Below are 15407 nucleotides of genomic sequence, written 5' to 3'. Positions count from 1 at the left end.
AAAACACGGGAACATCCCCTCATACATCCTGCTTTTATAACCCCCCCCCCGTTTTCCTTTTATATACATTCTCCTTTTACCAATTATGGTTTTATCTGGACTGGACCTACAGTTTAACGTGGACTCCGAAACACGGTCCTCGGTATTAAGCCTACTGACTGGCCAGTGACCAATTTAGAAATCATCCCAGAAGACATCCGGTCTTACCCAGCCTGGTGACTGGCGTGACTGGGATCATTTTCCTTGCCGGATTTTGCACTCTTGCTTAGGACAATCACAAATATTAAACATTCACAAACATAAATTTACGACCACGCCCCAGCAGGATTCAAACCCGCGATTATCTCAAGAGTAGGTGGACCGACCTGTCGCCTTTACCGCTGCGCCAACCAAGCCGAGCCCTCCCGCCCCTTTTTCTGTTACGTTCCACCCAAAGAGAAAAAATTCTCACCTTTTACAAATATATCCAAAATATTAAAACAGCAACAACATTGTCTTCCTATTAATGTCAAATACATGATTATGAATATGTATTAATGTGTTAACGTATAAAGGGTTAGGAGTAAAAACTTTGCAAGGAGTATTAAAGAGTAGAGACTGTTAGGCTACAGTGAAAAAAGATTATTTATTAACAGTAATAAAGTTTCAGAATAATTATTAAATGTAATCTTATATATAAAAATGAATCGCAAAATATGTTCCTAAGCGCATAACTCAACAACGCCTGGACCAATTTGGCCAAATCTTTTTTTAAAATGTTCGTTGAAGTTCAGGGATGGTTTTTACGGCGAGAAAAATTAGAATTATTGCTGGAAAAACCCTAAAAATAGCCCTTTTTGTTTGAATTTGTTTCGTGTATCAGTTGACAATTCATCTGTCATCTGTCAAAAGTCATCTGTAACAGACAACTTTTTTTTTTTAAATTTGATATGACTTGAACTCAAATCCTTTTAATCCGTACGAATTGTTTTATTTATTTAAAATTTTTTATTTGTTTAAAATTTAATTCAAATTTTAAATAAATAAAACAATTCGTACGGCTTAAAAGGATTTGAGTTCAAGTCATATCAAATTTAAAAAAAAAAGTTGTCTGTTACAGATGACTTTTGACAGATGACAGATGAATTGTCAAGTGATACACGAAACAAATTCGTATATCGTGTTTTGTGCAGAGTGTTTAGTTAGTTAGTGTTTGTTTAGTTCGTGATTAGTGAAAAAATAATTTATATTTGATATGCCTCCTATAAGACGAAGCAATTTAGGTAGAAGAACCAGAAATGCTATAAACCAAGCTAATTACCGATCTAATCGTACTGCACAAGAACGTGACGACGGAAATGAACGTGAAAGAATTCGGATATCACAAACGCGTGAAGCGCGAGCGCGACATTCAACTAATAATCGCGCAAGTTTGAATCCAGCTGCTTTCAGTTACGATGTGTCAATTGACTACAGTAACTACCAATGTGTTGTTATTGGTTCTATGAACTTGGTTTGCTCACACTGTAAGGCATTAAAATACAAAAACGAAGCCAATGGATTGTGTTGCGCAAATGGTAAAGTGAAATTGATACAATTGGATCCACCACCAGAACCATTGTACTCATTGGTTTCAGGAATAGGAACAGATTCTATACACTTTTTGACACATATTCAACAATATAACAATTGCTTTCAAATGACTTCATTTGGGGCAACAAATGCAGTTCGGGAAAATTTTATGCCAACTTTCAAGGTATGTATTATAGCAGTTACTCATAATTATTTTAGCGAACAAAATTTTCTGTCACCAAAGTTAAGATGTGTTACTAATCTTCAATTTCTTAATCATTACGAAATATATCACTTAGTCATCATATTATATGGTGATTCAGTTTCAGTGACACTTTTATTATATTTTATATTTGATAGATATTAGTTAAAACTAAATATATACTTTTTAAGATCAAATATTATTTAAGTTTGATCATTGACAATCCATTAATTTATACCACACCATAATATTTTTTTTATTTACAGATACAAGGGCAAATATATCACAGAGCAGGTTCACTGTTACCAGTGTCAGATAGCGACAACAAATTCCTGCAAATTTATTTTATGGGCAATTCACCACAAGAAATTGATCTGCGTTGTGCACATAACAATTTAGTAAAAAGGTCTATTGTAGAACAATTACAAACTTTATTTCATCAACACAATCAATTGATTATATTGTTTAAAACTGCCCTGGATCTGATGCCATCCGATAATCACAAAATTGTAATCAGAGCTGATAAAACACCTGCAGGTCAACATACAAGACGTTTTAATGCACCAACTATTGATGAAGTTGCTATCGTTGTAGTTGGAGAAAACTTGGAATCCCGTGATATTGTTTTACATCGTCGGAATTTTCAATTACAACCTATAAAGGAAACACACCGCTCATATGATGCACTGCAATATCCCATTATATTTTGGCAAGGTGAAGATGGCTACGATTTATCAATAAAAATGATAAATCCCATTACAGGTAACTAAAATATTAGTTTAGCTATGGCGATAATATCTCAGTCACTATATTATGTATTTTAATTTTATATTTGAATGTTATTAAAACAAAATCTGTTTACAGGTTCTGAAACCAACAAAAAAGTCAGTTCAATGAACTATTATTCATACCGCCTAATGATTCGGGAAAATGCAGATAATCACATATTGAAATGTCGGCGATTATATCACAAATATGTTGATGACATGTATGTTAAAATTGAAACGGAGAGATTAACATTCATCAGGTTGAATCAAACCAAACTCCGATCTGAAGAGTATATTCACCTTCGAGATGCGATTAATACTGATGGAAATGCACAGAATGTCGGTCGGATGACTATTCTTCCAGCAACATACATCGGAAGCCCTCGGCATATGCACGAATATGCTCAAGATGCCATGTCGTATGTTCGTCATTATGGTACAGCAGATTTGTTCATCACATTTACATTCAATCCGCAATGGATAGAAATTAAGCAGGAGTTATTACCTGGGAAATCATCCATTGATCGTCATGATATTACAGCCAGAGTCTTTAGACAAAAGTTGAAATCTTTAATGAATTTCATCGTAAAACATAATGTGTTTGGTGAGACACGCTGCTGGATGTATTCTGTGGAGTGGCAGAAACGAGGATTGCCACATGCACACATTTTGATTTGGTTGGTTGAAAAGATAAGGCCAAATGAAGTTGATGCAGTGATATCAGCTGAAATCCCTAATGTACAAGTAGATCCTGGATTGCATGAGGTAGTTATCAAAAACATGATACATGGTCCCTGTGGAACTCTTAATCAAAATTCACCGTGTATGATGGATGGTAAATGTTCAAAACGATATCCACGGACATTAATATCGGAAACAATTACTGGTAATGACGGTTATCCATTGTATCGTCGCAGATCGACAGCAGACAATGGAAAATCAACAATTGTTAAATTAAATTAACAAGATATTGAAATAGATAATCGTTGGATTGTTCCATATTCACCCATTTTATCAAAGACATTCAAAGCACACATCAACGTTGAATCTTGCCATTCAGTGAAATCGATTAAATACATTTGCAAATATGTAACCAAAGGGAGTGATATGGCTGTGATTGGAATTGGTGCAGAGAATTCTAATGATGAAGTTACCCAATACCAAATGGGCCGCTATGTCAGTAGTAATGAAGCAGTTTGGCGAATATTTTCTTTTCCTATTCATGAGAGACACCCTTCTGTTGTTCACTTAGCTGTGCATTTAGAAAATGGACAAAGAGTGTATTTTACAGCACAGAACGCAGTACAAAGAGCTGCTCAGCCACCATCTACTACATTAACCAGTTTTTTTGAGACATGCCAAAACGATGATTTCGCACAAACATTGCTATATTCTGAAATGCCAAAATATTATACCTGGAATCAATCCTCAAGGAGATTTATACGACGGAAACAAGGAAAACCAGTTCCAGAATATACAGATGTATATTCCACCGATGCGATTGGCCGGATTTATTCAGTACATCCAAGCAATGATGAATGTTTTTATTTACGACTGCTATTAGTCAATGTACGTGGCCCAACATCATTCCAACAGTTACGAACTGTTGATGGTGAATTGTGTGGATCCTACAGAGAAGCCTGTCAACGTTTGCAATTGCTTGAAAATGACGCTCATTGGGATCAAACTCTCAATGATGCTGTAATATCATCACACACTCATCAAATACGAACATTGTTTTCTATAATCATATCTACATGCTTCCCATCAAACCCAATTGATTTGTGGATGAAGTACAAAGATTATATGTGTGATGATATTTTGTATCAAATACGGAATAGAATGGGAAATCCAAATATACAAATCAGTGAAGAAATTTACAATGAAGCATTGATTTCAATTGAGGACATGTGCTTGATAATGTCAAACAAACTATTAATTCAATTAGGCCTGACCGCGCCCAATCGTCCAATGCATGACGCTTTTAACCAAGAGTTGCATCGAGAAAGACTGTATGATCTCAACGCTTTGAAAGAATAAATTCAAACAAATCTTCCACTGTTAAATGAACAACAGAAGTATGTATTTGAAACTCTTATGAAAGTAACAAATGATGAAACTGGAGGGATTTATTTCTTAGATGCACCTGGTGGTACAGGAAAAACTTTTTTTATTTCATTACTATTAGCAACAATTCGCTCACAAAATAAAATTGCACTTGCACTCGCTTCGTCGGGAATCGCAGCAACTTTGCTTGAAGGTGGTCGAACAGCCCATTCAGCACTAAAATTGCCATTAAATATGCAAAGCAATGAAACTCCAACCTGCAACGTTTCGAAGAACTCTGCAATGGCAAAGGTTTTGCAGCAATGTAAATTGATTGTTTGGGATGAATGCACGATGGCACATAAAAAATCTTTGGAGGCTTTAGACAGAACCTTAAAAGATCTACGTAGCAATAATAACCGATTTGGTGGTGCAATGATTTTATTAGCAGGAGATTTTCGTCAAACATTGCCAGTGATTCCACGATCAACGCCAGCTGATGAACTCAATGCATGTCTAAAGTCCTCCAATTTGTGGAAACATGTTAAAGTACTTCATTTAAGCAAGAATATGCGTGTCGAGTTGCAAAATGACCAATCTGGAAACATATTTTCTAAACAACTCATTGACATTGGTAATGGCAAATTTCCTATAGACATGTTGACGGCTTGCTTTTGCTATGACTATAAACAAGTCCCAGGGGCAATCATTAAGTGTTTGTGGTATTAATCTAGAAAACCCATGTTTCTCACATGGTCAATTGTATGTTGCCTGTTCCCGTGTTGGAAAACCATCAGATTTGTTTATCTATGCGCCAGGTAATCAAACAAAAAACATCGTATACCACAAAGCAATATAATGATAATAATAATAATAATAATTATGATTCACATGATTAACAATAAAGCGATTACTTACTTTTCAATCCTTATATATGTTTTATTTAATTATTTTTTATTCACAACGCCCTATCACCAGGGTGATGGTTCTGTTCAGGAGAATTTTTTAAAATACGTAGGCACAAAAACTGCCACATTACAAATCTTTTTGACAGGACGAAGTCTGTCGGGTCAGCTAGTAATATAATAACAAATATGATGTGAAAGAGTTTTAAGCAGAAACAAATACTAATTTACTTTAAACACTGTTTTATTTAATGGAAAGAAGATGTGACTTGTCGAAAGGTGATGCAAGGCGACATTAAGGGTTCTTGTCTATTAAAAAACAGACTTCTCCATCTCACCCATTCCTCATTCGTTTAGGTAGTTTTTAACGGTAGTTTTTATAGATGTCGGATAGTCAGGACCGTATTATAAAATAAACGTATTATGAAATAAACACCTGCCTCCTAAAGAAACGGCCACAGGGATGTACGTGGTTGTTATTCCTTCTGGGCAGCTTATAGTTATTGTAAAATTATGTTTTACTAATGAGTATCGCTTGTATTTTCGTCCGCTAGTCTGCCTTTGAAGATGCGCGGCAACAAAATGGCACGGTTTATACCAAAGTTTCTATGGTATCCCACTCTGGAATATCCCATCCCCAGCTTTGATGACTCCAGATTCCAATAGTCTACATCTAAATCTAAATTGCAAGCTTCTGTTCAAATTCCACTAAACTATATTAATTCAGCACAACTGTGTACTGACCTTTGGTGGCCTTACACTTTGAACTGTAATGTATGTGCCGGATATCTACGGACCAGGTGTATTTTTGAAAGCTTGAACGTTTCTTACTTGGAATAGTTTATGGCTAGCTATGAATTTACTTCAAAAGTTAATTTATTTAAGAGAAAGAAGAAACGATATTTTAAGCGGCGAACGAAAGGGAGACTGAGAGTTTTTGTCTCCCCTCCATTCTATTCAAGTCATCCAAGAAATTCAAGGGTTTTGAGCTCTATATGCATAATATATTGTTCTTAGATTTAAACGACCGTACCCTGGCAATGTGCCTAAAGATGAGTGGGTGTAAAATGAAATGATATAATTACAGCTTGTCGTTAGATGAATTAGACTAAATAGGAAACAATTCCATATTGTTATAAATAAGTGAACGGTTGGTTTAGGAGGCCAATTTTAATATATAATCCATTTTTAAAAATAAGCAATAAAAGAAACATGAACTTGCACCAGAACCTTGGAACCTGTCCAATGTTTTCTTTAGTTTGAGTCTACATTCAGTACTTTATCCACAGAATAGGGCACCAGCTATTGCTCACCTCGTTATATCAAGAAATTCTATATCAATACTTTTATACAATCTTCTGGATATATCTAAACATCAAGTTAACCATCATTTGCATCCATATTGTGAGTTTTTCCCTATTTATCATGGACTCGAATTAACAATTTGAGATTAAAATAATCGAGATTTGACAGTACGTATAAGCTTTACGAAGATTTTTTGAAATTTTTTTTTCAAAAATTTTAGTATATGGGTCATTTAGTATGGTATGGTGATTTTAGTTAAGTGATAAACTTAAAACTTTTTTATTAAACTTACATTTTTAAACATTTTTGGTGTTGATGAAAAGAAGCTATCTGTGGTTGGATTTATGATCTATTAACTCTTGATTTTTCAAGATACCTCAGACGATATTTTAATTAACTAATCTAACAAATGTTCAAAAGCATTAAGATAATAAACTATTAATATTTTATTTTCAAAGTCTTACCACATTTTTATCATATAATATTAATCAATAATATGAAAAATGTAGGGTCAATTGCGGCATCTTGTTTACTTGTTTTACTTTGACTTTATAGAAAGGTTTTATCATAAAATTTCATTTTAAGACGAATTTACGTTTACTGCAAATTTACATCTTTACTACATCAATCTATACGGTGTAATAAAATTAACCAGTATGTACGAATTCAAATAAAACTACGACATTTTTTGTAGAATTTGATCCTTGACGTTATAGTCCATCCGATAGTAATATAAAGTCGGTGTAAAATAAGAAATCTAAATATACTTTGTGTAATTTATTAGTCGGTAGTGAAACAGCACTGAATAAATATATTGTTATTTTTGTGTATGTAAGCCATTGCAATAATTATATGAAATTTATGTTTATTTATTCAACATTTAGTTTTATACGAATTGAAGAACGGGAAATACCTGGTTGTTATTGCCGTATATTGTTCAAGATGTAAGATAAGAACTGACATTCATGACGATATACAACGCACAATCCAGCCATTTGGTTTAAATTTAAATGAAGAAAATACCACACTATTGGTAACACATGGGTCTCCAGTAATTATTAATCTCAGCGATCAGAACAAGTACAAGTATTCGAATGACTGGTATTATTAACATAGGACCATAAAGTTGCGTTCAAGCGAAATATTAAAATCAAGCCTAAAGTCCGGTTTTTCTGAACGTCTATTTTGCGAATTCCTCTGTATGACTTGGTTACTATTAGTGCCTGACGTCTGTAAGACTCGGGTATGCCATGCATAGTTTGAAGAACATATTCAAAGATGCGGGTTATAAGAATTTCCATGTGATATAAATTAACTTAAATAAATTATATGCGTATGAACAAATAATTTTACACATTAATTTTCTTAAAACTCTTTCTTTTAAACGAAGTACGTCAAATTACTTTTTTAAACCCCAAGGGCATATCTAAAAATACACAATTTGTTTATTATAATTTTTTTTACGTATTAAACAAGTTATTATTTGATGTTCATGTTGATCAACAATGTTATAAAATACTGAGTTATAGCACATAAGTCAAATAGTTAATTATATAGCATAGCAAAAAACTATTATTCTATTGTTTCCTTCGCTTGATAGAACAAATCATACTAATTTTGATTCGACAAAAATGACTGAAAAATAAATAAAATCTTATAGCTAATATATAATAATAATATCTATATTAGAATATATAATAGTGTTACATGTTTAAACAAAAATAAATTTATTTTCATTCATAAACAATTGTATTTAAAATATTATCAGTACAAAAATTATTTTAGGTTATAGGGCCTCTAGGCATATCTTCAATGCCTGCTTTTCGCTCTTAATGGTGCCTAAACCAGGCTAACAACAACAGGATGGGGCTTCGTGTAAACCTATCAGCTTCCTGCCAGTAGCTGTTAATTTAATGGAAGCAACTAAACAACATAACCTCAGCCATCAATTTGAATTCCAGCAAGATCATAACACAATTGAACAAGTACATCGCACCGTAGACGTCATCAGTAGATGCCTAGAAAATATACTGAACTGCTCTGCTGGCTCTTTGGACATAAGTTAGGCTTCTGGAAAAGTCTGGTAAGATAGACTGGTATTCAAATTTAAAAAGTTCACTACCGTATTCACACTATCACATACTGTTATCATATCTCAACTGAAGAAATTTTATAAACGTAAGGTGAACATTCTGCTTTATAGTAAATACGCTCAGGTATCCCTCAGGACAGCACTATGGGGCCAATTTTTTATTTTTTATCGGACTGGATTTACAATGCAGACCTTTCAATTACTGAGGATACAATAACTGCGACATACGTTGACACTGCTGTCCTGTCAGTATATTCCAACACAAGAACTGATTAATCTCAACTTTAGAAATAATAAATAAATAAGAGAATAAAGGTCCAGTCCACTCAAGTAACTTACACATTTAGAAAAGAAACCTGTCTGCAAATATAGCTATACAATGAAGACCGCGAGCTCTTCTTGCGAATGCTCCATGCTAAATGCGCGGATCTGTAGTTGGATAGGAAGTCAATCAGTTATTAATAAGTTTAGCAGAAGCAAATCTGGATCAAACGTAAACAACTTAATGGCAAACTTTGCAGTATTCAGTAGCTAAACGGTCGAGACTCCCACTTAAGTAACATATCACATAACAATATGGGCATCCGTTATTTAACTATGGGGTACCGCAAGCAATAATATCATCGACATTTTAGAAAGATTTCAGAGCAAATCAATAAGGAGCATGTTCAATATTCCACAAAGCATAAGCAACGTAGACCAAAAACCTGTACCTAGACCTCAGTATTGGAACAATAAAGCAGGAGCATAATAAGTCGGTATAGCCTAAGACATCAGAAAAGCTTGACTTGAAGTTTTGACTTCTTCTTTGATAACCCTAGGTTTGGAATATCACACCTACTTTCAATATTATAATATATTGGCTCAAAACAAAAATCAACTAGCTTGGAATATTGCTAGTCTCTTCTACTGTGCAGTTTTGATTTTTAGTTCATAATTTTCGAATATGGAATCCACCGAATAGTAGAAGGCTTCAGATTTTGAAAGCTTCAACGAAATTATAGGAACACCAAGAGCTATTACTCATTTTTTCTCCTTAAACAACGACTACTGTACATTACTTATTCTGATCACCTATTTTGATTACAAGATAATGCTGGTTTAAATAATATTTACAATAGAGTAAGATGTGCAGAAACGGTTTTATAACATTTGATGTATGGACTTGCATATTTTCTTGACATTTTGTAGCAAAATCATTGACTGATTAAATGTTAATATTTCTGCGCCTTCTTCGCTTTCATTTTAAGTGTCTCTTATAATTTTCAACTTTACATTATTTTATCTAGCCCAAATGCTCTTTTAACAAAGTAACAATGGTGATAATTTCTCGCATGTGTATAGCTTCAGGAATAAAACTTGATATTTTCAGTGCAGCAAAAGCTAATTTGAAGTACAAAGTGAAAAATGTCAGCAGTCATCCAGCGATTTGGATTGACCGTTGATAAAATCTTAAGCTGTATGATATTTTAACATGTATTAAATATGCATTTCTTTCGGATAATAGTGTAATTATGTATTGGTTAAAGGTAGGCATTAATGTTACTGTCAGAAATGAGCAGACATTATAGATGAGGTTGGCTGTCTAAAGGATGTGGACGATGATGCTTCAAATCTATTTTCCTTATATTTGCCACATTTCTATTTTTGGTGAAACTTCTCTGTGTGATTCTCTCTATGTGGATGATCTTCAAGGCTTATACGTACGATCATTTTTAAATTATCTTTCAACTAATTTGTGCATTGTATTCCAATTGAAAGTGAAGTTTCTGAAATTCTGAGATTGCAATGTGATTAAAGGTAGGCATTAATGTTACTGTCAGAAATGAGCAGACATTATAGATGAGATTGTATTGTTACCTAATGATTTTATTAGGTTTCTGTTCTTTAGTACTAGCACCTAATTTCTTTCAATAGTAATTTCCTTCAAATAATATGGGAAAATTAACTATGGGGTACCGCAAGCAATAACATCATCGACATTTTAGAAAGATTTCAGAGCAAATCAATAAGGAGCATGTTCAATATTCCACAAAGCATAAGCAACGTAGACCAAAAACCTATACCTAGACCTCAGTATTGGAACAATAAAGCAGGAGCATAATAAGTCGGCATATCCTAAGACATCAGAAAAGCTTGACTTGAAGTTTTGACTTCTTCTTTGATAACCCTAGGTTTGGAATATCACACCTACTTTCAATATTATAATATATTGGCTCAAAACAAAAATCAACTAGCTTGGAATATTGCTAGTCTCTTCTACTGTGCAGTTTTGATTTTTAGTTCATAATTTTCGAATATGGAATCCACCGACTAGTAGAAGGCTTCAGATTTTGAAAGCTTCAACGAAATTATAGGAACACTAAGAGTTATTACTCATTTTTTCTCCTTAAACAACGATTACTGTACATTACTTATTCTGATCACTTATTTTGATTACAAGATAATGCTGGTTTAAATAATATTTACAATATAGTAAGATGTGCAGAAAAGGTTTTATAACAATTGATGTATAGACTTGCATATTTTCTTGACATTTTGACATAAACAGATATAATAGTAGATATATTATTTTGATTTTTATTATCAATAGATATTTAATAAATACCATTTTGGGTTTATTTGAAATACATTCTATTACAATTACATAAAGAACATATTTCTACACGTAATAATCATCCGATATATAAACAAATATTGTTAACAAGGTTATATTTTTTCTATCGATTGTTTACCCATATTTTAATAATAACGATCGCAAATGACAGTATATAACATAAATACCTTTATGTAGCCGGTAAGAAAATTACACTAGAGCAAGGTTAAATCTGTCCGACTCACATCAAGCTATTCATCACGCGATATATCTAATTTAACTTTCACAAATGGTCAAGTCGCTTAATTGTGGCTTGTGCTTGAAATTACCAATATTTACTTGGTTAAATTTACCGAAGCGTATTGACACAGAAATTTAGAAACTTATGTTTGTATTTAATTATCGACGAAATCTTGGCCCGGCTAGTTCTCGCATTTTTAAAACATCTGCTTTTAGTGAAGTAATACCTTTGAATATAGATACGTTTGACGATTATAAATGATGTCTTATTGGGAATTGATTTTAATAAACTGTAAATGAAAAATTATTTATTATTAACACTTTGAGAAACAAGTAATTTCTACTTGCTTCATGTGTTTCACCATAAACCGTTTGTGAAATGGAAGACAAAGAACAAGATCTGAAATTGGCAGATAAGATTCTTGCAATTTTATCGAATAACTATAGATTCTTCTAAAAACTAATCACAAATGGAAGGTTAAAATACTATTACAACATATAGCACTCGCGTAAGCATCAGAAATTATGAATTTTCCCAACATTGTACAACAATAAAAATATAGTAAATAATTATAAACATTATCTCTCGATCGGAACATATTGAAAAACCACCTGTCAAAATGATAAAGATTAGATGGTTTTATCGACATTACCGTTCATCGTTTTTATATACGGAGTTTTTTAATTCTGATAAAACTTCAGGTCTTTTCTCATATATCCATTTAATCTTTCTCAAATGGTTGGTTAAAAATATATTTTGACTAATTTCTGCGCCCTAATAAGATTTGAAGACACTATTCGCTATATAATGTACTAATTCATTAACTCCTTTCGAAAATACATGAAGTCCAAAATACTAACTGAAAAAATTGGCTGTCTAAAGGATGTGGACGATGATGCTTCAAATCTATTTTCCTTATATTTGCCACATTTCTATTTTTGGTGAAACTTCTCTGTGTGATTCCCTCTATGTGGATGATCTTCAAGGCTTATACGTACGATAATTTTTAAATTATCTTTCAACTAATTTGTGCATTGTATTCCAATTGAAAGTGAAGTTTCTGAAATTCTGAGATTGCAATGTGATTAGAATAGAATGATGTAATATAATTCATACGGTAGAAACATATAAGCGATTTAAAACTTTTAGCAGCAGTTTGGAGAATCTTTTAAAGGACATGTAATACCTATACAAGCGTCGTAATTTCTGTAGTTTTTCATTTATGTTTTAATTTCTATAAAACAAAATAAACTTCTCCATCTAGTGTATAGCCGTTCACAATGCCGGGGCAAATTCAAAACGGTAATGTCTTCATATTCAAAAAAATATGATAGTTAAAAATATTCAAACTACTTTTTTATGTAACTAGTCCGAATATATGATAAATCATTATTATTTTACAAGCATTTGTTTATAATGTTAACATATAGTACTAGTACCCAACCAAACTGAATATTATCAGTCTGTTATTTATAGGAATCACTATTTTTATTAAAATGTAAATAAATTATATAATATTCATAGAAATACAAAGTGCAGCGAGTACCTAAATACTTTTCCTTGTTCTTCTTGAAAATAAAAATGGAGTTCTCGAGTGGAAACCGTACTTCTCAATCAATATGTTTCCCTCCATTCAAACTAAATTCCATGTTAGTAAACTATACGAGTTTACAGTAACTTCAATCCGCCTTTGGTAGCCTTACAGCTAACTACAATGATTGTACAAATAATCCACGGACTAGGAGTGTTGCTTAAAGCATGGATATTTCCTAATTGTAATAGTTTATTGTCAGTGGTCTTTGAGCACCTTCAATCTATCTTTAAAGCTTCAGCTGAGATACTTTTGTCCGAACCCCACTAAACTACATCAAAGAGTCCTTCGAGTAATTGTGGAACGATTGTCCATCTAAGGTCAACATGTCCTCTTTTCTTGATTATTAATTTTATTCCAGTTAATGGAATGAATTAAAAAAAAAAATGGAAAAATATGAAACATTGAACTTACATTAAAATATCTTTAAATTTACTTTTATTATTCAATATTCAATATTTTATTTTACGGAAAGAAGTAGTCAGTGATCTGACTCCCCTCTTTCTTCCAAACATTCTAGGTTTCTATAGTTGCATAATAAGCTAAAAGAGTATTGTTTAATTTAACTATAAGTTCAATATACAGTACAATATATATTTAGGTATAATAAAAAAAATTATTACTTTGGCTCCTAAAATCTATTATAATTTATCCTATAACAGTTCAATTGAAAAGTCCCGGGGCTGACACATAGATGGTGCTACTAGAGTTAAACCCATATGTTTTTTAGCACCAACCCTCAAAATATGCACGCATAAACTTGTCAGCTGTCGGATCATTAGTTTGTGAATTATAGTATTTTGAGTGAAACAATTTTTATTATTGTGTAAAAAATGGATAAAAAGGAATTTCGCGTGTTGATAAAATATTACTTTTTGAAGAGAAAAAATACAGTTGAAGCAAAAACTTGGCTTGATGCCGAGTTTCCGGACACTGCCCCAGGAAAATCAACCATCAAGGATTGGTATGCTAAGTTTAGACGTGGTGAAATGAGCACCAAAGACAGTGAACGCTGTGGATGCCTAAAAGAGGTTGTTATCGAAAAAACATTTAAAAAATCTAGAAAATGATTTTGAATGACTGTAAATTGAAGTTGAATGAAATACCAGACACTCAAAAGATATCAACTGAACATGTACATCATATCATTCGCGAATATTTGAGTATGAGAATGCTTTGTGTAAAGTGGGCGCCGGGCGAGCTCCCTTTTGCCCAAAAACAACGACGGGTTGATGATTTGGGGCAGTGTTTGAAGTTGATCAAGCGTAATAAACTCGAGTTTTTGCATCGATATGTGACAATGGATGAAACATGGCTCCATCATTTCGCTCCGAAGTCCAATCAACAGTCATCCGAATGGATTGCACACGATGAACCCGCTCCAAAGCGCGGGAAAACGCAACAGTGGGCTGACAAGGTTATGGAGTCTGTATTTTGGGATGCGCATGGAATAATTTTCATTTACTACCTTGAAAAAGGATGTACCATCAACAGCGACTATTACATAGCGTTATTGGACAGTTTGAAGGACGAAGTGCAACCTCATCCAGACAATGCGCCCTGTCACAAGACAGTGAAAACGATGGCAAAAATCCATGAACTGGGCTTCAAGTTGCTTCCTCATACACCGTATTCTTCAGATCTGGCCCTCAGTGGCTATTTTCTGTACTCAGATCTCAAAAGAATGTTCGCTGGGTGATCGCCGAAACTGAGGCCTCCTTTGAAGCAAAGGACAAATCGTACTACAAAAATGCTATCGAAAAGTTGGAGGGTTTGTATAATAAGTGTATCACCCTTGAAGAGAATTATGTTGAATTAAAAAAACTAATTTTGCTAAAAAAAATGTGTTTTACTATGGTAGGCCGGGGAATTTTCAATTGGCCTGTTATTAATCTTCTTGAATGAAACTACGTACAAACAAATTCACAATTCTCTCATGTTTTATTCAATAATTTAAAATATAAATAAATCAAAAATACAAGTTATTTAATTTGATTATAATTATTTGTTGGTATTGAAATTATTTTACTGATACAGAGTTATTTTGCCTGCACTGGTTCTTACATAATATCATTAAGGTGTAATATGTAGGTCAGATTTATTTTTGAGAA

General features: G+C 33.0%; 2 protein-coding genes across 3 annotated transcripts in view; one reads left to right on the top strand and one right to left on the bottom strand.

Moving 5' to 3' along the window:
• The window catches only part of LOC143190892 (diacylglycerol lipase-beta), a 66587-nt gene that overhangs the window by 41521 nt on the left and 9659 nt on the right, over positions 1 to 15407 (bottom strand). The gene's annotated exons all lie outside the window — the stretch shown is intronic.
• On the top strand, positions 1095 to 3602 carry LOC143190095 (uncharacterized). Its single transcript, XM_076394185.1, has 4 exons — positions 1095 to 1556; positions 1617 to 1735; positions 2020 to 2515; positions 2618 to 3602. Exons 1-4 carry the CDS (start codon positions 1235 to 1237, stop codon positions 3481 to 3483), a joined length of 1803 nt encoding a protein of 600 aa, XP_076250300.1. The 5' UTR covers positions 1095 to 1234; the 3' UTR covers positions 3484 to 3602.

Source organism: Rhynchophorus ferrugineus, unplaced genomic scaffold (genome assembly GCF_030347505.1).
Source record: "Rhynchophorus ferrugineus isolate W39M unplaced genomic scaffold, kcgeb_rfMv2 rfM2, whole genome shotgun sequence".
Taxonomy (NCBI): domain Eukaryota; kingdom Metazoa; phylum Arthropoda; class Insecta; order Coleoptera; family Curculionidae; genus Rhynchophorus; species Rhynchophorus ferrugineus.
This window is presented reverse-complemented; position numbering and strand designations above follow the sequence as displayed.